The sequence below is a fragment of the Cherax quadricarinatus genome, chromosome 43 (genome assembly GCF_038502225.1).
Source record: "Cherax quadricarinatus isolate ZL_2023a chromosome 43, ASM3850222v1, whole genome shotgun sequence".
NCBI classification, from domain to species: Eukaryota; Metazoa; Arthropoda; class Malacostraca; order Decapoda; family Parastacidae; genus Cherax; species Cherax quadricarinatus.
This window is the reverse complement of record NC_091334.1, coordinates 20,998,720-21,024,065: the sequence shown is the minus strand read 5'-3', so window position 1 is coordinate 21,024,065 and position 25,346 is coordinate 20,998,720. Positions and strand designations below refer to the sequence as shown.

Here is a 25,346-nt window from a genome sequence, read left to right as displayed (position 1 = left end):
TTCACTAAATATTACCTTTCTCACACTGCAACAGATCGTCAGGTCCCAAGTACCATTTGTCTCCATTCACTCCTATCTAACACGCTCACGCACGCTTGCTGGAAGTCCAAGCCCCTCGCCCACTAAACCTCCTTTACCCCCTCTCTCCAACCCTTTCGAGGACGACCCCTACCCCGCCTTCCTTCCCCTATAGATTTATATGCTTTCCATGTCATTCTACTTTGATCCATTCTCTCTAAATGACCAAACCACCTCAACAACCCCTCTTCTGCCCTCTGACTAATACTTTTATTAACTCCACACCTTTTCCTAATTTCCATACTCCGAATTTTCTGCATAATATTTACACCACATATTGCCCTTAGACAGGACATCTCCACTGCCTCCAACCGTCTCCTCGCTGCTGCATTTACCACCCAAGCTTCACATCCATATAAGAGTGTTGGTACTACTATACTTTCATACATTCCCTTCTTTGCCTCCTTAGATAATGTTTTTTGGCTCCACATATACCTCAATGCACCACTCACCTTTTTTCCCTCATCAATTCTATGATTAACCTCATCCTTCATAAATCCATCCGCCGACACATCAACTCCCAAGTATCTGAAAACATTCACTTCTTCCATACTCTTCCTCCCCAATTTGATATCCAATTTTTCTTTATCTAAATCATTTGATACCCTCATCACCTTACTCTTTTCTATGTTCACTTTTAACTTTCTACCTTTACACACATTCCCAAACTCATCCACTAACCTTTGCAATTTTTCTTTAGAATCTCCCATAAGCACAGTATCATCAGCAAAAAGTAACTGTGTCAATTCCCACTTTGAATTTGATTCCCCATAATTTAATCTCACCCCTCTCCCGAACACTCTAGCATTTACTTCTTTTACAACCCCATCTATAAGTATATTAAACAACCATGGTGACATTACACATCCCTGTCTAAGACCTACTTTTACCGGGAAGTAGTCTCCCTCTCTTCTACACACCCTAACCTGAGCCTCACTATCCTCATAAAAACTCTTCACAGCATTTAGTAACTTACCACCTATTCCATATACTTGCAACATCTGCCACATTGCTCCTCTATCCACTCTATCATATGCCTTTTCTAAATCCATAAATGCAATAAAAACATCCCTACCTTTATCTAAATACTGTTCATATATATGCTTCAATGTAAACACTTGATCTACACATCCCCTACCCACTCTGAAACCTCCTTGCTCATCCGCAATCCTACATTCTGTCTTGCCTCTAATTCTTTCAGTTATAACCCTACCATACACTTTTCCTGGTATACTCAGTAAACTTATTCCTCTATAATTTTTACAATCTCTTTTGTCCCCTTTCCCTTTATATAAAGGGACTATACATGCTCTCTGCCAATCCCTAGGTACCTTCCCTTCTTTCATACATTTATTAAACAAAAGTACCAACCACTCCAACACTATATCCCCCCCTGCTTTTAACATCACTGTCATGATCCCATCAGTTCCAGCTGCTTTTCCCCCTTTCATTCTACGTAATGCCTCACGTACCTCCCCCACACTTACATTCTGCTCTTCTTCACTCCTAAAAGATGGTATACCTCCCTGGCCAGTGCATGAAATTACCGCCTCCCTTTCTTCCTCAACATTTAAAAGCTCCTCAAAATATTCTCACCATCTACCTAATACCTCCCTCTCCCCATCTACTAACTCCCCTACTCTGTTTTTAACTGACAAATCCATACTTTCCCTAGGCTTTCTTAACTTGTTTAACTCGCTCCAAAATTTTTTCTTATTTTCATTAAAATTTCTTGACAGTGCCTCTCCCATTCTATCATCTGCTCTCCTTTTGCACACTCTCACCACTATCTTCACCTTTCTTTTACTCTCCATATACTCTGCTCTTCTTATAACACTTCTGCTTTGTAAAAACCTCTCATAAGCTAACTTTTTCTCTTTTATCACACCCTTTACTTCATCATTCCACCAATCACTCCTCTTTCCTCCTGCCCCCACCCTCCTATAACCACAAACTTCTGCCCCACATTCTAATACTGCATTTTTAAAACTATTCCAACCCTCTTCAACCCCCACACTACTCATCTTTGCACTAGCCCACCTTTCTGCCAATAGTCGCTTATATCTCACCCGAACTTCCTCCTCCCTTAGTTTATACACTTTCACCTCCCTCTTACTTGTTGTTGTCACCTTCCTCTTTTTCCCATCTACCTCTTACTCTAACTGTAGCTACAACTAAATAATGATCCGATATATCAGTTGCCCCTCTATAAACATGTACATCCTGGAGCCTACCCATCAACCTTTTATCCACCAATACATAATCTAACAAACTACTTTCATTACGTGCTACATCATACCTTGTATATTTATTTATCCTCTTTTTCATAAAATATGTATTACGTATTACCAAATCTCTTTGCATGTACTTTGCATGTACTTATATATTTTGTTCCACATGCAAGTGTGAGATACTGGCTGTTTGGAGTGACATTTAAACTGTCGTATCTGGGTGCCTGTACAAAGACGGTGATTATGTGTGAGCGATGGTGAAAGTGTTTCTTTTTTGGGTCGACATGCCTCGGTGGGAGACGGCCAACATGTTAAAAAAAAACAAAATATTATAATGTATTTTATTAACTTGATAAGGTTCCCAAAATTCTTAAAGCTCTTTGTGAGTTTAAATAAAACCGAGGGTATTATGGGGCCAGGAAGTGTATGACACTTTTGTTCTTGGGTTTTTTTTTTTTTTTTTTTTTTTTTTTTTTTTTTTTCTTCTTCTTCTTCTTCTTCTTCTTCTTCTTCTTCTTCAACAAGTCAGCCGTCTCCCACCAAGGCAGAGTGACCCAAAAAAGAAAGAACATCCCCAAAAAAAGAAAATACTTTCATCATCATTCAACACTTTCACCACACTCACACATTATCACTGCTTTTGCAGAGGTGCTCAGAATACAACAGTTTAGAAGCATATACGTATAGAGATACACAACATATCCCTCCAAACTGCCAATATCCCAAACCCCTCCTTTAAAGTGCAGGCATTGTACTTCCCATTTCCAGGACTCAAGTCCGACTATATGAAAGTAACCAGTTTCCCTGAATCCCTTCACTAAATATTACCCTGCTCACACTCCAACAGATCGTCAGGTCCCAAGTATCATTCGTCTCCATTCACTCCTATCTAACACACTCATGCACGCTTGCTGGAAAATATTTAAGTAAATTGAGTGACAGGAGAGGGATGAGTGTGTGCTTAAGTTAGCTTGCTACACAGTTAGATAGGAGTGAATGGAGACGAATGGTATTTGGGACCTGACTAGCTGTTGGAGTATGAGCAGGGTAATATTTAGTGAAGGGATTCAGGGAAACCGGTATTTTTATATAGCCGGACTTGAGTCCTGGAAATGGGAAGTACAATGCCTTCACTTTAAAGGAGGGGTTTGGGATATTGGCAGTTTGGAGGGATATGTTGTGTATCTTTATGCTTCTAAACTGTTGTATTCTGAGCACCTCTGCAAAAAACAGTGATTATGTATGAGTGAGGTGAAAGTGTTGAATGATGATGAAAGTATTTTCTTTTTTGGGATTTTCTTTCTTTTTGGGTCACCCTGCCTCGGTGGGAGACGGCTGACTTGTTGAAAAAAAAAAAAAATATATATATATATATATATATATATATATATATATATATATATATATATATATATAAATATATATATATATATATATATATATGTATGTATGTATGTTGGTAGGTAGTAGGTTGGTAGACAGCAACCACCCAGGGAGGTACTACCGTCCTGCCAAGTGAGTGTAAAACGAAGCCTGTGATTGTTTTACATGATGGTAGGATTGCTGATGTCTTTTGTCTGTCTCATAAATATGCAAGATTACAGGCATGTCTTGCTACTTCTACTTACACTTAGGTCACACTACACATACATGTACACATTTATTTATACACACTCATCTGAGTTTTCTTTGATTTTATCTTAATAGTTCTTGGTCTTATTAATTTTCCTTTTATATCCATGGGGAAGTGGAATAAGAATCTTTCCTCCGTAAGCCATGCGTGTTGTAAAAGTCAACTAAAATGCCGGGAACAATGGGCTAGTAACCCCTTTTCCTGTAAAGATTACTAAAAAGAATAAGAAGAAGAAAATTGTCAAAGTGGGAAGTCTGAATGTGCGTGGATGTTGTGCAGATGATAAGAAAGAGATGATTGTGGATGTTATGAATGAGAAGAAGCTGGATGTCCTGGCTTTAAGTGAAACAAAGTTGAAGGGGGTGGGAGAGTTTCAGTGGAGAGGAATAAATGGGATTAGGTCAGGGGTTTCAAATAGAGTTAGAGCTAAAGAAGGAGTAGCAATAATGTTGAAGGATAAGCTATGGCAGGAAAAGAGGGACTATAAATGTATTAATTCAAGGATTATGTGGAGTAAAATAAAGATTGGATGTGAAAAGTGGGTTATAATAAGCGTGTATGCACCTGGAGAAGAGAGAAGTGTAGAGGAGAGAGAGAGATTTTGGGAAATGTTGAGTGAATGCGTGGGGAGTTTTGAATCAAGTGTGAGAGTAATGGTGGTTGGGGATTTTAATGCTAAAGTGGGTAAAAATGTTATGGAGGGAGTAGTAGGTAAATTTGGGGTGCCAGGGGTAAATGTAAATGGGGAGCCTTTAATTGAGCTATGTGTAGAAAGAAATTTGGTAATAAGTAATACATATTTTATGAAAAAGAGGATAAATAAATATACAAGGTATGATGTAGCACGTAATGAAAGTAGTTTATTAGATTATGTATTGGTGGATAAAAGGTTGATGGGTAGGCTCCAGGATGTACATGTTTATAGAGGGGCAACTGATATATCGGATCATTATTTAGTTGTAGCTACAGTTAGAGTAAGAGGTAGATGGGAAAAGAGGAAGGTGGCAACAACAAGTAAGAGGGAGGTGAAAGTGTATAAACTAAGGGAGGAGGAAGTTCGGGTGAGATATAAGCGACTATTGGCAGAAAGGTGGGCTAGTGCAAAGATGAGTAGTGGGGGGGTTGAAGAGGGTTGGAATAGTTTTAAAAATGCAGTATTAGAATGTGGGGCAGAAGTTTGTGGTTATAGGAGGGTGGGGGCAGGAGGAAAGAGGAGTGATTGGTGGAATGATGAAGTAAAGGGTGTGATAAAAGAGAAAAAGGTAGCTTATGAGAGGTTTTTACAAAGCAGAAGTGTTATAAGAAGAGCAGAGTATATGGAGAGTAAAAGAAAGGTAAAGAGAGTGGTGAGAGAGTGCAAAAGGAGAGCAGATGATAGAGTGGGAGAGGCACTGTCAAGAAATTTTAATGAAAATAAGAAAAAATTTTGGAGTGAGTTAAACAAGTTAAGAAAGCCTAGGGAAAATATGGATTTGTCAGTTAAAAACAGAGTAGGGGAGTTAGTAGATGGGGAGATGGAGGTATTGGGTAGATGGCGAGAATATTTTGAGGAACTTTTAAATGTTAAGGAAGAAACAGAGGCAGTAATTTCATGCACTGGTCAGGGAGGTATACCATCTTTTAGGAGTGAAGAAGAGCAGAATGTAAGTGTGGGGGAGGTACGTGAGGCATTACGTAAAATGAAAGGGGGTAAAGCAGCTGGAACTGATGGGATCATGACAGAAATGTTAAAAGCAGGGGGGGATATAGTGTTGGAGTGGTTGGTACTTTTGTTTAATAAATGTATGAAAGAGGGGAAGGTACCTAGGGATTGGCAGAGAGCATGTATAGTCCCTTTATATAAAGGGAAAGGGGACAAAAGAGACTGTAAAAATTATAGAGGAATAAGCTTACTGAGTATACCAGGAAAAGTGTACGGTAGGGTTATAATTGAAAGAATTAGAGGTAAGACAGAATGTAGGATTGCGGATGAGCAAGGAGGTTTTAGAGTGGGTAGGGGATGTGTAGATCAGGTGTTTACATTGAAGCATATATGTGAACAGTATTTAGATAAAGATAGGGAAGTTTTTATTGCATTTATGGATTTAGAAAAGGCATATGATAGAGTGGATAGAGGAGCAATGTGGCAGATGTTGCAAGTATATGGAATAGGTGGTAAGTTATTAAATGCTGTAAAGAGTTTTTATGAGGATAGTGAGGCTCAGGTTAGGGTGTGTAGAAGAGAGGGAGACTACTTCCCAGTAAAAGTAGGTCTTAGACAGGGATGTGTAATGTCACCATGGTTGTTTAATATATTTATAGATGGGGTTGTAAAGGAAGTAAATGCTAGGGTGTTTGGGAGAGGGGTGGGATTAAATTATGGGGAATCAAATTCAAAATGGGAATTGACACAGTTACTTTTTGCTGATGATACTGTGCTTATGGGAGATTCTAAAGAAAAATTGCAAAGGTTAGTGGATGAGTTTGGGAATGTGTGTAAAGGTAGAAAGTTGAAAGTGAACATAGAAAAGAGTAAGGTGATGAGGGTGTCAAATGATTTAGATAAAGAAAAATTGGATATCAAATTGGGGAGGAGGAGTATGGAAGAAGTGAATGTTTTCAGATACTTGGGAGTTGACGTGTCGGCGGATGGATTTATGAAGGATGAGGTTAATCATAGAATTGATGAGGGAAAAAAGGTGAGTGGTGCGTTGAGGTATATGTGGAGTCAAAAAACGTTATCTATGGAGGCAAAGAAGGGAATGTATGAAAGTATAGTAGTACCAACACTCTTATATGGGTGTGAAGCTTGGGTGGTAAATGCAGCAGCGAGGAGACGGTTGGAGGCAGCGGAGATGTCCTGTTTAAGGGCAATGTGTGGTGTAAATATTATGCAGAAAATTCGGAGTGTGGAAATTAGGAGAAGGTGTGGAGTTAATAAAAGTATTAGTCAGAGGGCAGAAGAGGGGTTGTTGAGGTGGTTTGGTCATTTAGAGAGAATGGATCACAGTAGAATGACATGGAAAGCATATAAATCTATAGGGGAAGGAAGGCGGGGTAGGGGTCGTCCTCGAAAGGGTTGGAGAGAGGGGGTAAAGGAGGTTTTGTGGGTAAGGGGCTTGGACTTCCAGCAAGCGTGCGTGAGCGTGTTAGATAGGAGTGAATGGAGACGAATGGTACTTGGGACCTGACGATCTGTTGGAGTGTGAGCAGGGTAATATTTAGTGAAGGGATTCAGGGAAACCGGTTATTTTCATATAGTCGGACTTGAGTCCTGGAAATGGGAAGTACAATGCCTGCACTTTAAAGGAGGGGTTTGGGATATTGGCAGTTTGGAGGGATATGTTGTGTATCTTTATATGTTTATGCTTCTAGACTGTTGTATTCTGAGCACCTCTGCAAAAACAGTGATAATGTGCGAGTGTGGTGAAAGTGTTGAATGATGATGAAAGTATTTTCTTTTTGGGGATTTTCTTTCTTTTTTTTTGGGTCACCCTGCCTCGGTGGGAGACGGCCGACTTGTTGAAAAAAAAAAAAAAAAAAAAAAAAAATATATATATATATATATATATATATATATATATATATATATATATATATATATATATATATATATATATATATATATATATATATATATATATATATATAATATTTTTTTTTTTTTTTGTTTTTTTCAACAATTCGGCCGTCTCCCACCGAGGCAGGGTGACCCAAAAAAAAAGAAAGAAAATCCCCATAAAGAAAATACTTTCATCATCATTCAACACTTTCACCACACTCACACATTATCACTGCTTTTGCAGAGGTGCTCAGAATACAACAGTTCAGAAGCATATACGTATAGAGATACACAACATATCCCTCCAAACTGCCAATATCCCAAACCCCTCCTTTAAAGTGCAGGCATTGTGTGTGTGTGTGTGTGTGTGTATATATATATATATATATATATATATATATATATATATATATATATATATATATATATATATATATATATATATATATATATATATATATATATATATATATATATATATATATATATATATATATATATATATATATATATATATATATATATATATATATATATATATATATATATATATATATATATATATATATATATATATATATATATATATATATATATATATATATATATATATATATATATATATATATATATATATATATATATATATATATATATATATATATATATATATATATATATATATATATTTGCTTATCCCACATGTGTTATTTATCACTGCTGGTTGGAGATACTATATAGATAAGGAAATAAAATGTCTTAGGTTGAGGCACAGCTAAGTGAGAACATTGATGTGCTGGCAAGTCGTCTAGCAGAGTTGGAAGAAGAGTGCCAGCAGTTGCGTATTCAGCATACAGCCCTCCAAGACACTCATGCCCTCTGTACTCCAACCATCAATATGCTCCAAGAACAACTGAACAGATCACATCAGGTAAATCATGCACTCGACTCGTGCTTTATTAATTGCTTCATAAATTTAGACGTATGCAACACTTGGGTATCTTTAGTGTAGAAACATTTCACAACACAGTGGCTCCTCAGTCCAGTACAGAGAAGAATGATTGAAGATTAGAAGGAGTTTGAGGTAATCAGTCCCATAGCCTCCAGGACTGAGGGGTTAATTACCTCAAACTCCTGATCTTCAACCATTCTTCTATACCTGTATTGGACTGAGGAAGCCACTTTGTGGCAAAATATTTCCACAATAAAGATACCCAGGTGTTGCACGTATGTTAATTATATCAACTTGTCAGTTCTCTGAATCATTTTTATCTACATTGTTAATTGCTTCTTTGCACATTTATTTTAAGATGAGGAGGTCCTGACTTTCTAAATCACAAGCTACAGACATCTACATGAATGAGGTTCATAAGAAACCATTTTTATAAAATATTGTTTTATGTATGTATGTATGTCATACAACCATCCTTGGTACTATTGTTTCTATAGGAAAATATGTTCTAAGTTACAAGCAACTTTTGTTTGTAAGTTGGAAACACTGTTGTTGCTTTTGAAAGGCTATTATTGCATGTGCTATATGAGCTCTGCTCCCAGAAGTCTGGTGAAGATTTTTCCCAAATCTGGATGAGTAATGGAAGGGAGATGCATTTCCTCCATAAAGGAAACCAGAACAAAATGTTCCCAAATAGGTCAGGTGGACCACCCTTGCTTGAGCCCTGGCAGAGGCAAACACCCACACTCCACCTGTATCCCAGTCAGCCATGACAGGCGTTCCCCAAACCTGTGAGCTGGTGTATGGTGCCCAACCAATTGCCCAGTGGATTGTGTAATGTGAAAGAAAATCCTGGGGGAGGGGGGCAAAAAAAAAAAAAATTTAAGGCAAGAGCAGGTCAAGATGTTCTCAGTCAATGAAGGCTGGTACAGAAGTCCCTGGGAACAGCAGGAATGTAATTGGTTTGTTAGTTGAAACATCTTGTATACTTATATGATAAACTTTGTATTGGTTTTCATCAACTTCTTAAAGATCTTTAAAATGTTTTCAGGTAAGTATGGTTTCTCTAAGATTTGTTTGTCCTATTTTGAATTAAACTTGTTTATAAGTTGAAAATGTTGTGCTAGTTGATCTTTGCATGCAGTTGTATGACTTAGTAAACAGTTAAATTTAATTGCTGTATACTGTATTTATATAATGAATATGTTAGGTGCTACACTCTTGGTTCACATTCTTGTCACATTTTTTTTAGAGCCATAATAGCATTTGCTGTCGATGACAAAAATAAAAGATGATGATTTAGCTTAGTGAAAGGAAGATGGGGATGTGGGAGGTAGAGTGAGAAAATACTTAGACATCTTCAGGGAGCAACTTTAAGATTTATCACTCAAGTCCTATCATTCTTTTCTCGAAGGCTCTGCATCATTTAATTAATACTGTAACTACAAAAACAGTACTGTATGTGCATGAAATTTAATAGTTTTACAAAGGTGATGGAATTAATACTAACCCACCATCTGTGGCACCCCAATAATTGTTTGCTCAACTTACCTGTTAGCCTCTTGTGATCATCTGCATTGTTTGTGCATTTGCTAAGATTTATTGTTATTTATTACTCACAGAAAATGGCATTAAAAATGTTTTTCACTGTAAAGCACCTTTATAATACCTCTGAAGATAGCATTTTCTATGCTGGAGTGGGTTCAGGATCCTCCAAAAAAAAAAAAAAATTTTTGTATATAGTAGTTCAGATTTTTTAACTTAGGAGTCTGTGGAGACAAAGAACTTTGTCCTTGGAGGCAAAGAGGGGAATGTATGAGAGTATAGTTTTACCAACGCTCTTATATGGGTGTGAAGCATGGGTGATGAATGTTGCAGCGAGGAGAAGGCTGGAGGCAGTGGAGATGTCACGTCTGAGAGCAATGTGTGGTGTGAATATAATGCAGAGAATTCGTAGTTTGGAAGTTAGGAGGAGGTGCGGGATTGCCAAAACTGTTGTTTAGAGGGCTGAGGAAGGGTTGTTGAGGTGGTTCGGACATGTAGAGAGAATGGAGCGAAACAGAATGACTTCAAGAGTGTATCAGTCTGTAGTGGAAGGAAGGCGGGGTAGGGGTTGGCCTAGGAAAGGTTGGAGGGAGGGGGGTAAAGGAGGTTTTGTGTGTGAGGGGCTTGGACTTCCAACGGGCATGCGTGAGCGTGTTTGATAGGAGTGAATGGAGACAAATGGTTTTTAATACTTGACATGCTGTTGGAGTGTGAGCAAAGTAACACTTATGAAGGGGTTCAGGGAAACTGGCAGGCCGGACTTGAGTCCTGGAGATGGGAAGTACAGTGCCTGCACTCTGAAGGAGGGGTGTTAATGTTGCAGTTTAAAAACTGTAGTGTAAAGCACCTTTCTGGCAAGACAGTGATGGAGTGAATGATGGTGAAAGTTTTTCTTTTTCGGGCCACCTGCCTTGGTGGGAATCGGCCAGTGTGTTAATAATAAAAAATAATATGAAATAAATTTGTCAGATATTTCAAGAATTTTGACTAAAATAAACCAAATTACTTATATGGTCTATACAAATTAATGCTCATGAAGAGTAATGACAGTGAAAAGCATTTGAGAGATAAAATGAAAGCATCATAAGCTTCTTAACATGTAATGTCAGAGAAATAAGTTGCAGACACTTTGTGTGGCTGATTGACTTGTGCACTTCTTCCTGTTGGAAGGTGGGTTAATGCGAAAAAAGTGGCCCATAGTGAATGGTTCTCTGCAAAAGCTTCCTTTAAATCACACTAACCGCATAACCCCCTGGTACTCCATCGATGTAGACTCAAGTGGAGTTACGCACGGTACTAACAGCCGAGGTTGCCCAGCGACACGATCAGTTGGTTGCCCTCGGAGACGAGTTGAAAGAGCAGGAGCAGAAGCATCATGAAACTCTGATGCAGCTCCAGCTCAAGACTGAGGTCATCAAGGAACTCAGGAAGGAAATACGTGATATCAAGGAGAGGCAAATGATGGTTGATGATAAGGTAACTCATTTTGGCTGCCTTCCTAACAAAAAATTCTCCGTCTTGTCTGTTCGCCTTTACATTTCTTGTTCTTTTTTTTTCTTGAAATGCTTATCTATTTAGGAGTTTTTTTCATTATACCTTTGTATCCATATGTCTATTCATCCAACCACATGCCAGTCCATTGATCTGTCATCTCTCTATTTGTGTTTATTTTTGTATGCCTGTCCCTCTCCCTTTCACAAATATAATACTCTGCTTTCAGTTAGTTAGGATGGAAGAGAAGTAACATCTCGTTCAAACTTGAGTAGCTTTTTAGTTAGTACAATGTTATCAACATTCATTCATCTGATTGGTGCACAATTGTTGCAAAACTTTAAAACTATAACTTTTGTGGTGCACTATAAATTTCTTTGCTGCCTGTTACGAGAATCCTTTGCATTATTCAGCTGCTTTTTAAGTATCTCATACTAGTACATATAGGCATCTTAGGTGTTTTGTATACCTGGAAATTAACAGTAGCAGTAGTTATTATTTAGTGTGGTGTAATTTTGCAGAATGCTTTAACCCCAATGAAAGATGGTGTGTACAGTGGTATCAAGGAGACTATATCAGCAGAAACACAGACAGACAAGGTAGGTGATTGCTGGGGGAAAACACTCTTTTTGTTATTCATTTTTATAACTAGCCTACAGATGAGTAATAAATCTTTAAATGGCATTACAATCATCCTGAACCATTATGGTTGTAGTTAAGTGCATAAGAAATCATACTTAATCTATGTCTAGTTCTCAAGTAGTCTTTCAGCATTAGGATTAGTTTTCCCAAAATGCATTGCATACTAGTGACTTTCTTTTGGGCCTTCCAATCACAATAGAGTGAAAAACTAATGTAAAAGACCTGGGAGTGATAATGTCAGAGGATCTCTCCTTCAAAGATCACAACATTGTATCAATCACATCTGCTAGAAAAATGACGGGATGGATACTGAGAACCTTCAAAACTAGGGATGCCAGGTCCATGATGACACTCTTCAGGTTGCTTGTTCTATCCAGGCTGGAATATTGCTTCACACTAACAGCACCTTTCAAGGCAGGTGAAATTGCTGACTTAGAAAATATACAGAGAACCTTCATGGCACAAATAACTGCAGTAAAACACCTCAATTACTGGGAACACTTAGTTTCTCAACCTGTACTCCCTAGAATGCAGGCGGGAGAGATACATGATTATATACACTTGGAAAATCCTAGAGGAATTAGCACTAAACTTACACATGAAAATCACTTCCTATGAAAGCAAAAGAGTCTACAGACAATGCAACATCCCCCCCAATGAAAAGCAGGGGTGCCACTAGCACGATAAGAGACAACACAGTAAGTGTCAGGCGACTTGTGACTTGAAAAAGCCCACTGTGTGGGCGAAACGTTGTCAATAAAGGATCACATTATACTGCATATGTGTTTATATTTCCAAAGTGTCAGGGGCCCAAGACTGTTCAAGTGCCTCCCAGCATACATAAGGGGGATTACCAATAGACCCCTGGCTGTCTTCAAGAAGGTGCTGAACAGGCAGCTGAAGTAAGTACCTGACCAGCTGGGCTGTGGTTCATTTGTCGGGTTGCGTGCAGCCAACAGTAACAGCCTAGTTGGTCAGGCCTTGATCCACCATGAGGCCTGGTCACAGACCTGGCCGCATGGGCGTTGACCCCCTAAACCCTTTCCAGGTATACTCCAGATATTGCGAGTAAACTACATTCTTTTGTACCACTTAAAGAAATAAAAAAAAAATGTTTGTACTGTATTTGTATTATCAAAACGCTAATGGCTTAAAATAGTCCGGGATGGACCAAAACAACACCTAAAGATTTATCTCCCTTTTTTTTTTTTTTTTTTTTTTTTTTTTTATTAGCCTATTTATGAATTGCTACAACCATGATATTGTAACTTCTGGCTGAGTTTGTTCACCCATAAACAGTCCAAATGTACATATACATTTTTACTGCTAGTGCCCCAAACGTATATATACGTTTTATTTGTCATACATTCAACATTGCCACAATAAGCCTGAGTCGCCTAGACATGAGAGAATGGGTGTGCACACTCACTGTGCGCCATATTAAAATAATTGGGGATGCCTGGGTACCATATGCTCTTTTTTCCTATTAAAAAAAAAAAAAAGATTTTTTTTCTCAAAAAAGTTGGGGCACTACGGTAGAAAACGTATATATACGTTTGGACCGTTTACGGGTTAATATAGTAATCTGAGAAAATAATAAATCGGTATATATAAAAATAGCTGTGGTACTATACATGCAAGAAAGTTTTGTCATGTGTTGTCAGCTTATTTGAACCATTTTTCAACAGTGTGGTTGAAGATGTTGACGAAGGTTCGACAGAAGCTAAAAACCAATTAAGGCCCATGTTAACTGACTTCTTCTTAATGACACCAGTTTCCACATCTTGCCTATATGATTGAAACCATAATATTTTTGATACTCTTTATATGTAATATTCTGTGGAATTCCAGTCTTATATTTAATTGTTAATTCGAAGCTTTTCGCGTACTGTGTTGTCAGATACTTTCAAACAAGAATGAAGAAAGCAGTAGAGGGTCACCAAATGGTTTCTATTCAACAATTTCACCCTCTTCACAAATATCAAAATTGGAAAATGAGGTAAGCCACTATTGTGAATTTTATTATCAGTGCTTATTTTTATGTTCCTTTGCTTAATTCTTAGACATGTTATCTCAATTTGTATGTGTCTTTTTTTCCTAATGTTTGTTGAGACTGCTTACATTGCCAGCCTTGAAATAGGAGTGATGGAGTTATAGTTCAGGGTAAACCTGTAGGGCCCTTACATTCCTGTGGTAATTCTTTGAATTGTTCACTCTTCTTCATGAAAGGATTATGGTAAATGTTAATGCTGGTGGTTGGTTTTGTTCATTATTACTCCTTGTTATGACCTGACATTCCTCAATGTGTCATCTTCAAGAGAGAGTACCATTTCCACATATTGCACGCCAAGTTTTAAAAGAAAAGGATACGAAGGTAAAATTTTTGCTTTCATGGTTGGTTACACTTTATGAAATTCAGTTTGAGAATTGGAAGCTTTTGTGTCAGTAATATATTGTTACTTCAGTATTTTAAGTTTACCATAGATTGAGGTAGGTGTTGAGGACTTTACTCTTAGTTTCCTGTAGATTAGGGTTATAGGGTGTGGGCCCAGTATTTCTGCTCTTTGTATTTGTGTGGAAGCATTTTGTTTCTTCACTGATAGGGAGAAAGGACTTACTAGAAATATAATTTTGTTATTATTTATGTTGAGAAACAGTACTCAAATTTTAGTCTTCTTCATATTTATTGAAAATATTTTTTCATAGCCATGAGTATCTTAGACATCAGTAGATTCCAGAATATGGTTTCTTGAATGTATGGATGTAGTGTAGCATTTATTGTACATACTATTTCCATAGAGCTCTGTCCAGCTGCATGTAGTGACCTTAATAATTGTAAATTATTTCACTTAGTTGATCCCATACATTCTGCTCAGTAATCCACAATTAGAACATCACACATGAATGTTCGTCTCATCACCTCTGTTACACCTCATAAGAGTTGAACTTTTATCATTTATATCCTCCAGGTAGCCAATTGTGGGTTACATGAGCACCTCACGTTGCTCGTCATTGCTACCTTACAAAGAGTTTAAGTACAGTATTGCTTTTGTAGCTTTGCTTATAATTGTTGCTTAGTTCTGACTATGCTACTTGACTTTCCTATATGTATGTAGCTTGCAGAGAAAAGTGTGCTTCTACGGGAACTTCAGAGCCACTTAGCAGCATCCCGACAGGAGTTACACCTGAAAGATGAAACTCTGCATAAGGTATTGTTGTGATGACTCAATTTTTTGATATTGTAAGTGTGGTATTATACATGAGATTGTATATAAGCCATTGGAAAAGCTTTAGCTAAATTGTCACACAACTCTTTAATTGTAAGTACAATATCTGATTTACCATTACAGTTGGAGAAAAAATTGGATTCATCGCGTCGTGAAGGAAATCAGAGAGGAGGGCGTATGCAGTACTTAACAGGTCAGCTAACCAGTCTTCAGTTGGAAGTTGGTCGCACTCATGGGCAAGCTGAACAGCTTCGTAGACAGGCAAGAAACTTTAATCACTGTCATTATATACATAGAGCTTCCCGGTTATCCGTATTCATGACATAGTTTATAGTGTATTTTGATAATAACATTGGAGGGAGTATATTCATATTCATCTCTAGGTGCTTTACATCTACTGGAGCATTATAAATGAAACTAGGTAGGTATGTTTTTCACAGAAAGCACAGAGATACTTCATGCATCTTACTCTTCAAAGACTGTAGTGAGATAATCTTCTGTATACACTTCTCTTCACATAGGATTTATGATGAAGCTTTATTTTGTAATTATTACTAAAAAGGATTTTAAGGCATACGAGGAGGTGTCAGGAGATGGATGCCACTCATTGAAAACAATTAAAGATTCCCTTAATTAAATTTATCCAACTTAAAATAATGAAAAATAGGTACATAACTTATATGATCATGACTCAGACTCTTACAAGGTAAGAGTTAATAGTTCAAGTAAAAAAAATAAAATTTTTGGGGTTAATAAGCATATTGTGCTTATTACAACTCAAGATGTTTGCTCTGTAATCTGTTGTGTATTTACTGATGATAAGTAGTCTTTACATTATCAGAATACTGTTTTTTTTTTTTTTATTATCACACCGGCCGATTCCCACCAAGGCAGGGTGGCCCGAAAAAGAAAAACTTTCACCATCATTCACTCCATCACTGTCTTGCCAGAAGGGTGCTTTACACTACAGTTTTTAAACTGCAACATTAACACCCCTCCTTCAGAGTGCAGGCACTGTACTTCCCATCTCCAGGACTCAAGTCCGGCCTGCCGGTTTCCCTGAATCCCTTCATAAATGTTACTTTGCTCACACTCCAACAGCACGTCAAGTATTAAAAACCATTTGTCTCCATTCACTCCTATCAAACACGCTCACGCATGCCTGCTGGAAGTCCAAGCCCCTCGCACACAAAACCTCCTTTACCCCCTCCCTCCAACCCTTCCTAGGCCGACCCCTACCCCGCCTTCCTTCCACTACAGACTGATACACTCTTGAAGTCATTCTGTTTCGCTCCATTCTCTCTACATGTCCGAACCACCTCAACAACCCTTCCTCAGCCCTCTGGACAACAGTTTTGGTAATCCCGCACCTCCTCCTAACTTCCAAACTACGAATTCTCTGCATTATATTCACACCACACATTGCCCTCAGACATGACATCTCCACTGCCTCCAGCCTTCTCCTCGCTGCAACATTCATCACCCACGCTTCACACCCATATAAGAGCGTTGGTAAAACTATACTCTCATACATTCCCCTCTTTGCCTCCAAGGACAAAGTTCTTTGTCTCCACAGACTCCTAAGTGCACCACTCACTCTTTTTCCCTCATCAATTCTATGATTCACCTCATCTTTCATAGACCCATCCGCTGACACGTCCACTCCCAAATATCTGAATACGTTCACCTCCTCCATACTCTCTCCCTCCAATCTGATATTCAATCTTTCATCACCTAATCTTTTTGTTATCCTCATAACCTTACTCTTTCCTGTATTCACCTTTAATTTTCTTCTTTTGCACACCCTACCAAATTCATCCACCAATCTCTGCAACTTCTCTTCAGAATCTCCCAAGAGCACAGTGTCATCAGCAAAGAGCAGCTGTGACAACTCCCACTTTGTGTGTGATTCTTTATCTTTTAACTCCACGCCTCTTGCCAAGACCCTCGCATTTACTTCTCTTACAACCCCATCTATAAATATATTAAACAACCACGGTGACATCACACATCCTTGTCTAAGGCCTACTTTTACTGGGAAAAAATTTCCCTCTTTCCTACATACTCTAACTTGAGCCTCACTATCCTCGTAAAAACTCTTCACTGCTTTCAGTAACCTACCTCCTACACCATACACTTGCAACATCTGCCACATTGCCCCCCTATCCACCCTGTCATACGCCTTTTCCAAATCCATAAATGCCACAAAGACCTCTTTAGCCTTATCTAAATACTGTTCACTTATATGTTTCACTGTAAACACCTGGTCCACACACCCCCTACCTTTCCTAAAGCCTCCTTGTTCATCTGCTATCCTATTCTCCGTCTTACTCTTAATTCTTTCAATTATAACTCTACCATACACTTTACCAGGTACACTCAACAGACTTATCCCCCTATAATTTTTGCACTCTCTTTTATCCCCTTTGCCTTTATACAAAGGAACTATGCATGCTCTCTGCCAATCCCTAGGTACCTTACCCTCTTCCATACATTTATTAAATAATTGCACCAACCACTCCAAAACTATATCCCCACCTGCTTTTAACATTTCTATCTTTATCCCATCAATCCCGGCTGCCTTACCCCCTTTCATTTTACCTACTGCCTCACGAACTTCCCCCACACTCACAACTGGCTCTTCCTCACTCCTACAAGATGTTATTCCTCCTTGCCCTATACACGAAATCACAGCTTCCCTATCTTCATCAACATTTAACAATTCCTCAAAATATTCCTTCCATCTTCCCAATACCTCTAACTCTCCATTTAATAACTCTCCTCTCCTATTTTTAACTGACAAATCCATTTGTTCTCTAGGCTTTCTTAACTTGTTAATCTCACTCCAAAACTTTTTCTTATTTTCAACAAAATTTGTTGATAACATCTCACCCACTCTCTCATTTGCTCTCTTTTTACATTGCTTCACCACTCTCTTAACTTCTCTCTTTTTCTCCATATACTCTTCCCTCCTTGCATCACTTCTACTTTGTAAAAACTTCTCATATGCTAACTTTTTCTCCCTTACTACTCTCTTTACATCATCATTCCACCAATCGCTCCTCTTCCCTCCTGCACCCACTTTCCTGTAACCACAAACTTCTGCTGAACACACTAACACTACATTTTTAAACCTACCCCATACCTCTTCGACCCCATTGCCTATGCTCTCATTAGCCCATCTATCCTCCAATAGCTGTTTATATCTTACCCTAACTGCCTCCTCTTTTAGTTTATAAACCTTCACCTCTCTCTTCCCTGATGCTTCTATTCTCCTTGTATCCCATCTACCTTTTACTCTCAGTGTAGCTACAACTAGAAAGTGATCTGATATATCTGTGGCCCCTCTATAAACATGTACATCCTGAAGTCTACTCAACAGTCTTTTATCTACCAATACATAATCCAACAAACTACTGTCATTTCGCCCTACAGCATATCGTGTATACTTATTTATCCTCTTTTTCTTAAAATATGTATTACCTATAACTAAACCCCTTTCTATACAAAGTTCAATCAAAGGGCTCCCATTATCATTTACACCTGGCACCCCAAACTTACCTACCACACCCTCTCTAAAAGTTTCTCCTACTTTAGCATTCAAGTCCCCTACCACAATTACTCTCTCACTTGGTTCAAAGGCTCCTATACATTCACTTAACATCTCCCAAAATCTCTCTCTCTCCTCTGCATTCCTCTCTTCTCCAGGTGCATACACGCTTATTATGACCCACTTCTCGCATCCAACCTTTACTTTAATCCACATAATTCTTGAATTTACACATTCATATTCTCTTTTCTCCTTCCATAACTGATCATTTAACATTACTGCTACCCCTTCCTTTGCTCTAACTCTCTCAGATACTCCAGATTTAATCCCATTTATTTCCCCCCACTGAAACTCTCCTACCCCCTTCAGCTTTGTTTCGCTTAGGGCCAGGACATCCAACTTCTTTTCATTCATAACATCAGCAATCATCTGTTTCTTGTCATCCGCACTACATCCACGCACATTTAAGCAACCCAGTTTTATAAAGTTTTTCTTCTTCTCTTTTTTAGTAATTGTATACAGGAGAAGGGGTTACTAGCCCATTGCTCCCGGCATTTTAGTCGCCTCATACGACACGCATGGCTTACGGAGGAAAGATTCTTTTCCACTTCCCCATGGACAATAGAAGAAATAAAAAAGAACAAGAGCTATTTAGAAAAAGGAGAAAAACCTAGATGTATGTATATATATATATGCATGTGCGTGTCTGTGAAGTGTGACCAAAGTGTAAGTAGGAGTAGCAAGATATCCCTGTTATCTTAGCGTGTTTATGAGACAGAAAAAGAAACCAGCAATCCTACCATCATGCAAAACAGTTACAGGTTTTTGTTTCACAGTCATCTGGCAGGACGGTAGTACTTCCCTGGGTGGTTGCTGTCTACCAACCTACTACCTATACCAACCTACTGCATAACATTAAAAACAACAGTGTCACTAAATATAATACTTCATAAGTCTTGGCTTCTCTGTTAAATAGCAAGTTATATTCTATTTTTACTGCAGGTTGAGAAGAAAGCAGAATTAATTGAGAAATTGGAAGTGGAGAATTCTTCTCTTACACATCAACTGAATGAAAAATCAGCCACATTGGAAAGATTTCAAACAGAGATTGTCAAAACTTCAACAGAGCTGGAAAGGAAAAGAAAGGAGGTATTGCCTTTGTTTTTTAACATATTTTCTCTTGCATTTACATTACTGTACTTTCAATTCTTAAGTGTTAAAAGGAACACAATGCTTTTGAATCTTAATATTTGCAGGTGTTTCTGTCCTAGAGTACTGCAAATACCAAATCCTAGAAGAATGTGAGTAACTATCATGTTAAAAAAGGGCAAAATATTACATTAATGTAGAGAGTGCGGTACACTTTAAATGATGGTGAGAGTACAATGGATATGGAGGAAAACAAGAATTATTCCTCTGGGGGATCATCCAAGGAAAACTCATCCAAGGTTATGGTTGTGGTAATGACCAAGGTGGTTACTGTAGTGGTGCCTGAAATGATGGTTGTGGTAGTGGCTGCTGTGGTTCTTGTGGTGGTGGTTGTGGTGGTTCTTGTGGTAGTGGTGGTTCTTGTGGTAGTGGAGGGAGGTGGTATTGTTTCTTTAGTGATGAGCATTATGGGTAAGGTGTCTACAAAATATTTTGAACCAGAACTAGGTATTATTGTGTTAGTTAATAATTTTAAGGTTTTTACTCAATCTGTTATTCATCTACATTCTATACTTCTCACATTAAATACAGATTCTCTGTGATTTCCTAACTGATATTGATTTGTTACATCAACTGCAACTCTCTCTCCCCTTCCATTCCATCAATGTTACCACCTCTTTTATCCTTGGCCATCTCTCATCCTTGCTGTGCAGTGCTGAGTACCTCACATGGATTTAGAGTTTTCCATGAAATTTTTAATAACAATCAATTTTGTATATTATTTTTAAATTTACATTTTAAGCTTCATACATTAGTATTATAACCTCTTCATTTATTTGTAGGTATCTGAGCAGAAGATGACTATTCGGACACTCCAGGAAGCACTGGTGGCCAGTAAGCGATCATGTGATGATCTACGTTCACGTCTGAACTGTGATGTGAGTCTAGGCATGTTCCATCATAGCCTCCCACTAAAATGTGATAGTAGCAATAACCCCCTTGCCAGCAACCCCAGTGTGACTAAAAGCATCCCCGTGGACAGCTCGATTCCACAGGCTCGAAATGAATTGACCAATGCATGTGTGGATGAGTCTAGTAGTTCTGTTAACACTCTTGTTCCTACCCTCCCTGTGAGTGGCCAAAACTGTGGATCAGTAGCTCCACTAATTGAAAGCTCCATTTCTTATTCTAGAACTTGGCAGCATAATGCTTTGGAGTCGGTAGACAGCTACAGTTGTGACACACGAAATGTGGTACCTGATGTGAGGCTTAATTATGAATGCCCTAATGATATTATTATCCAGAACACTTCATGTGTTATAACCCCAGATGTGTTGTCATCTTGCAGCAGCAATGCACTTAAAATGAATTTGACTTTGCAACAGAACAGTCAGATTTTGTGCAGCACTTCCAGCGAGTCCCCCAAGATAACCAATGGCCAAAATACTTGTGGCAGCATGAATATCGCCAGTGACAAAGTTAATGTTGAAGAAATGCAGAATCGTGCTCATACTGGCCAAGTGTATGATGTATAGATGCTTTATATTTCTTACAATTAACACAAGCCTCAGGTTATGTATTAGCACTTGTATCTTATTTATTAAGAGAAATCCTGAAACTAGAAATACTTAAGCTTCATATTTTTTACAAATTTTCATATTGAAATGTTGAAAAGTATATGGGGTACTATATTAGAGCAAGCTCTAGGGTAGGTAAATATGGTTTATTGTTCATGTGTGAATTTGGTTGTGGTGCAGTATCGAGTGTGCAAGTGTGGCAAGCCACTAGCCCCGGTTTGTATCTACCATGTACTCAAGATTTAAATGTTTATGTTTATATATAATATAAACCTAAACATTTGCATTGAAAATTTGTGATAATAGTCTCATCAGTAAGAGCAATATACTTTTAGATCTTCAATTATGAAAATATTTGTGTGCCAAAAAACTTGTGGAAATACACATTGGTAGCAATGAGTCCTTTTAATACAACGTTTTGCTCAAGACTGGGCTTTATCAAACATGTTCGATATATTTCAGTTATATTTGATACTCAAGCAATCTCAGCCTTGGGCAGAATGTTGCATTAAAAAGGATTCTCTGCTACCGGTATGTCTATCTCTGCTGGTTAGCTTTAGCCATTGTCTACCAAGAAGTACCTTGTGTTGCAATATTGTATTTTTGCTTCTAGTCATGAAACTGCTGTAATCTTGTTGATACCCATACACCCTTTAGACTCAAGTGCTTGAATTGCTTATATGAAGAACATACATTGCTGTATGTCATACTTAAGTACACTAGAGCCTCATATTTATGAAGTACAAATAAATAATGCACTTTAAGAGCCATTTTGATAATTATTATCAATTTTTCCAATACAGTTGTATGTCTGGAAAATAAAAGCAATTAAAGGAATAATTAGGGCAAGCTATTTAATTTTTGTATTCTATTTGTATATATGCAAATGACAGCCTGTCCTCCCCCCAAAAATAAGAATATGGATCTGCTTATGCTCCATAATGTTAAGGTATAAGGTGTGCGTCTGGCTGCAAAATAAATAAAAGTAGAGGGACAGCCTTCATTATTCAGGGGGCTTACAGTCCTGAAGAGGATGCGAATGTGGAAACCTTGAATGGGGGTCGAATATGAAAACCCTGAATGGGGGTCGAATATGGTAACCCTGAATGGGGGTTGAATATGGAAACCCTCAGTGGGGGTCGAATTTGGAAACCCTGAAAGGGGGTCAAATATGGAAACCCGGAATGGGGGGTCGAATATGGAAACCCTGGATAGTGGTCAAATATGGAAACCCTGGATAGGGGTTAGGCAAAAATCGAAAAAAATGATGGGAGCCAAGAAAAGAAAAGGTTCAGATGTGAGGAATGCTTATAGAGTAATAATATACCATATCTGGAAACTAGCATACTTTAGTAGTACATGAGGATGAGGGCAGGTTGGTAAATTAGCAGAACTACCAGTAACTAAATTATATGAAAAGAGATTTTTTTGCAATCATTAGCATGCAGGTTTCATCTGTTTCAGTTAAATTCTCATCTGTTATTCATACTAATGGAAATTTGTCATGATCATTTTCAATGCTAAGAACACTGTATGTGTTAATGGTATTAATAATATAGTAGTTTCTTATTTATTTAAAACTTTTGAAATGTGTTTACTACATTAGTAGTTTAGACAGTGTTGAGTATAGTAAATATAAAGAAGATGCTATTAAGTGAATTAATATTTTATTGTCAAGACAAAAGTTCAATTATTTAAATTATTCTGAGGTCCTATTGTATTTAAAGTGCAGTGCAGTATATATTATTTTGGATCATTGACACTATTATTCCAAATCAGATTATCAGTCAGGCATAACTGATGAATCTAATTTTTTTGCTGATACAGTGAACTTCCTTTTATGTGATTGTTGTTCCAGTAATGAGCAAGATCCGATCCAGTTTGTGCAGATGCATAAACATAACAAAAATTCAGTGAGCAGAAAATAAAAAGATTAAATATGTATTATTTCCCTGCCACAATATAATTATTATTATTGTTAACCAGAGGTGCTCACTCCATGTAATATATAGTTTCCCCAAAACATGTCAAAAATTTATAGTTAAGATAATGTACAAGTGTTTTTCCCACAAAATATTGGGAATAAATGTATAGGAAAATTTTTAACATAGGCTGGTTCCAAAAAATGTCCTCTTTAGAAGGTGCAAATTTAGATGCCCTCATAATTCCAGACTAGTGTGAGTGAACATTCAGACCAAAAATGAAACCTCCTAAAAGCATGTGTTAAATTAAGCATGTAAAAATTAAATGATAAACATAGACCCAGTATCTAACCCAGACATTTTTATTGTAAACAGTTAAGAGTGATAAGTATAATGGGGATTTTTGTTTAGGAATGAGTGGTAGGCAGGTTTTTTCATATATTTTTTATCATGCTGAAATCAAATATTGTTTTACCCTAAGATTTAATTCCCTTTCAAAGATCAATTAGTGAGAGAAATGTTATTGTCAGATTTTGGGAGGCAATTTATCAATTTTGGTTAATTCTCACTATATCATTGCTCACAGTAATATATTTGCTGACTGCAATTTTTGCATCGTTATTCAATAAAACCATTGGCAAATTTGAATGATTATGACTACCTGCAATTTTCCAGAAAATAACTACAATTGAGTGGGATTAAATGAAAAAGATTATTTTCTTTTTTTCGTGAGTAGTTATATTCTTTGAGTTTGTGTGTCTACGCTATTCTGTCTTGTTGTTTTTTCCTCTATCACGAGAACAGCAAATGTAACTTTCCCAGGAAAATGAGAAAAAATATTTAAACCAATAATATTTATTTCCTGTATTTAAATTGCAAGCTTTTCACATTAGTTTTAATAAAAAGTTTTGTATTGTTCCCCAAAATAGCTCGATATTATGAGAAAGTGTGATCAGAATGGGTATGGCCCCAATTAATATGTATAAGCAGGAGTTCGCTGTATATTGTGGTAAAAAATAATGTAATCTGTATCGCTTCTTAGTATTTCCACCTATTATGGAGTACAGGAATAACTTGCATTTCAATATTTTGGTTGTGAAGTGAATTGTTCAAACAAATTATTGCATTATATTTATTGTAAATTAGTATATTTTAATATTTACTCTAAAATTTGATTGTGTGATGGATTATTTTGATTTAATTTATTTGAAGTTTAATATAAAATAAAGGTAAGGTATTGAAGAGGGTATATTTTTGTTTTGAATGCCATAAATAGCATTAATAAATGAAGAATGGTGGGAGAATATTTCTGTATCCTAAGTCTGTTTTTCTGTAACTGTCACCAGAACTTGACTGTTGTTTCCTTGCTCTCTTTTCTTATAACTTCAAATGTGTGTGAATTATTGCTTCGACACATTGGTTAATGGTACAAGTGAACACACACACAGAAAAGGAAGAGAGTTCTCTGTATCTCAGCCTAAGACTGATGACTCTTCAGCATACTTAACAATGCAGAACTTCTCTTACCTTCTGTGGTAAATCCTTGATTTGTTGGGCTAATATGGAGGTGGGAACAGGAGTGGGTGGCCTCTAATGGTGATTCTAGTGGATAGTGATGAGATTTTGCTGTGATCATAACAATAGTCAATTCTGTATTAACTGGATGGTCCGTTGTATATCACTCAGTCGACCCACCAGATTTTGTCCTGAATTTCTTAAGTCCATTAAATTGAGAGTTTACACATTTCATTTTCTCAGTGTGGGTTTGCTTCTACCACTGACTAATGTGTATTACACTTTTGTATTTG

At 37.4% G+C, this 25,346-nt stretch overlaps 1 protein-coding gene across 1 annotated transcript in view; it reads left to right on the top strand.

Annotated features, from left to right (window-relative positions):
* The window catches only part of LOC128694136 (adventurous-gliding motility protein Z-like), a 90,760-nt gene that overhangs the window by 56,767 nt on the left and 8,647 nt on the right, over window positions 1-25,346 (top strand). The window contains 8 exon segments of the mRNA XM_070093475.1: window positions 8,247-8,414; window positions 11,253-11,456; window positions 11,993-12,070; window positions 14,014-14,112; window positions 15,230-15,322; window positions 15,464-15,601; window positions 19,893-20,039; window positions 20,882-20,977. Coding sequence (XP_069949576.1) covers window positions 8,247-8,414; window positions 11,253-11,456; window positions 11,993-12,070; window positions 14,014-14,112; window positions 15,230-15,322; window positions 15,464-15,601; window positions 19,893-20,039; window positions 20,882-20,977 — 1,023 coding nt within the window.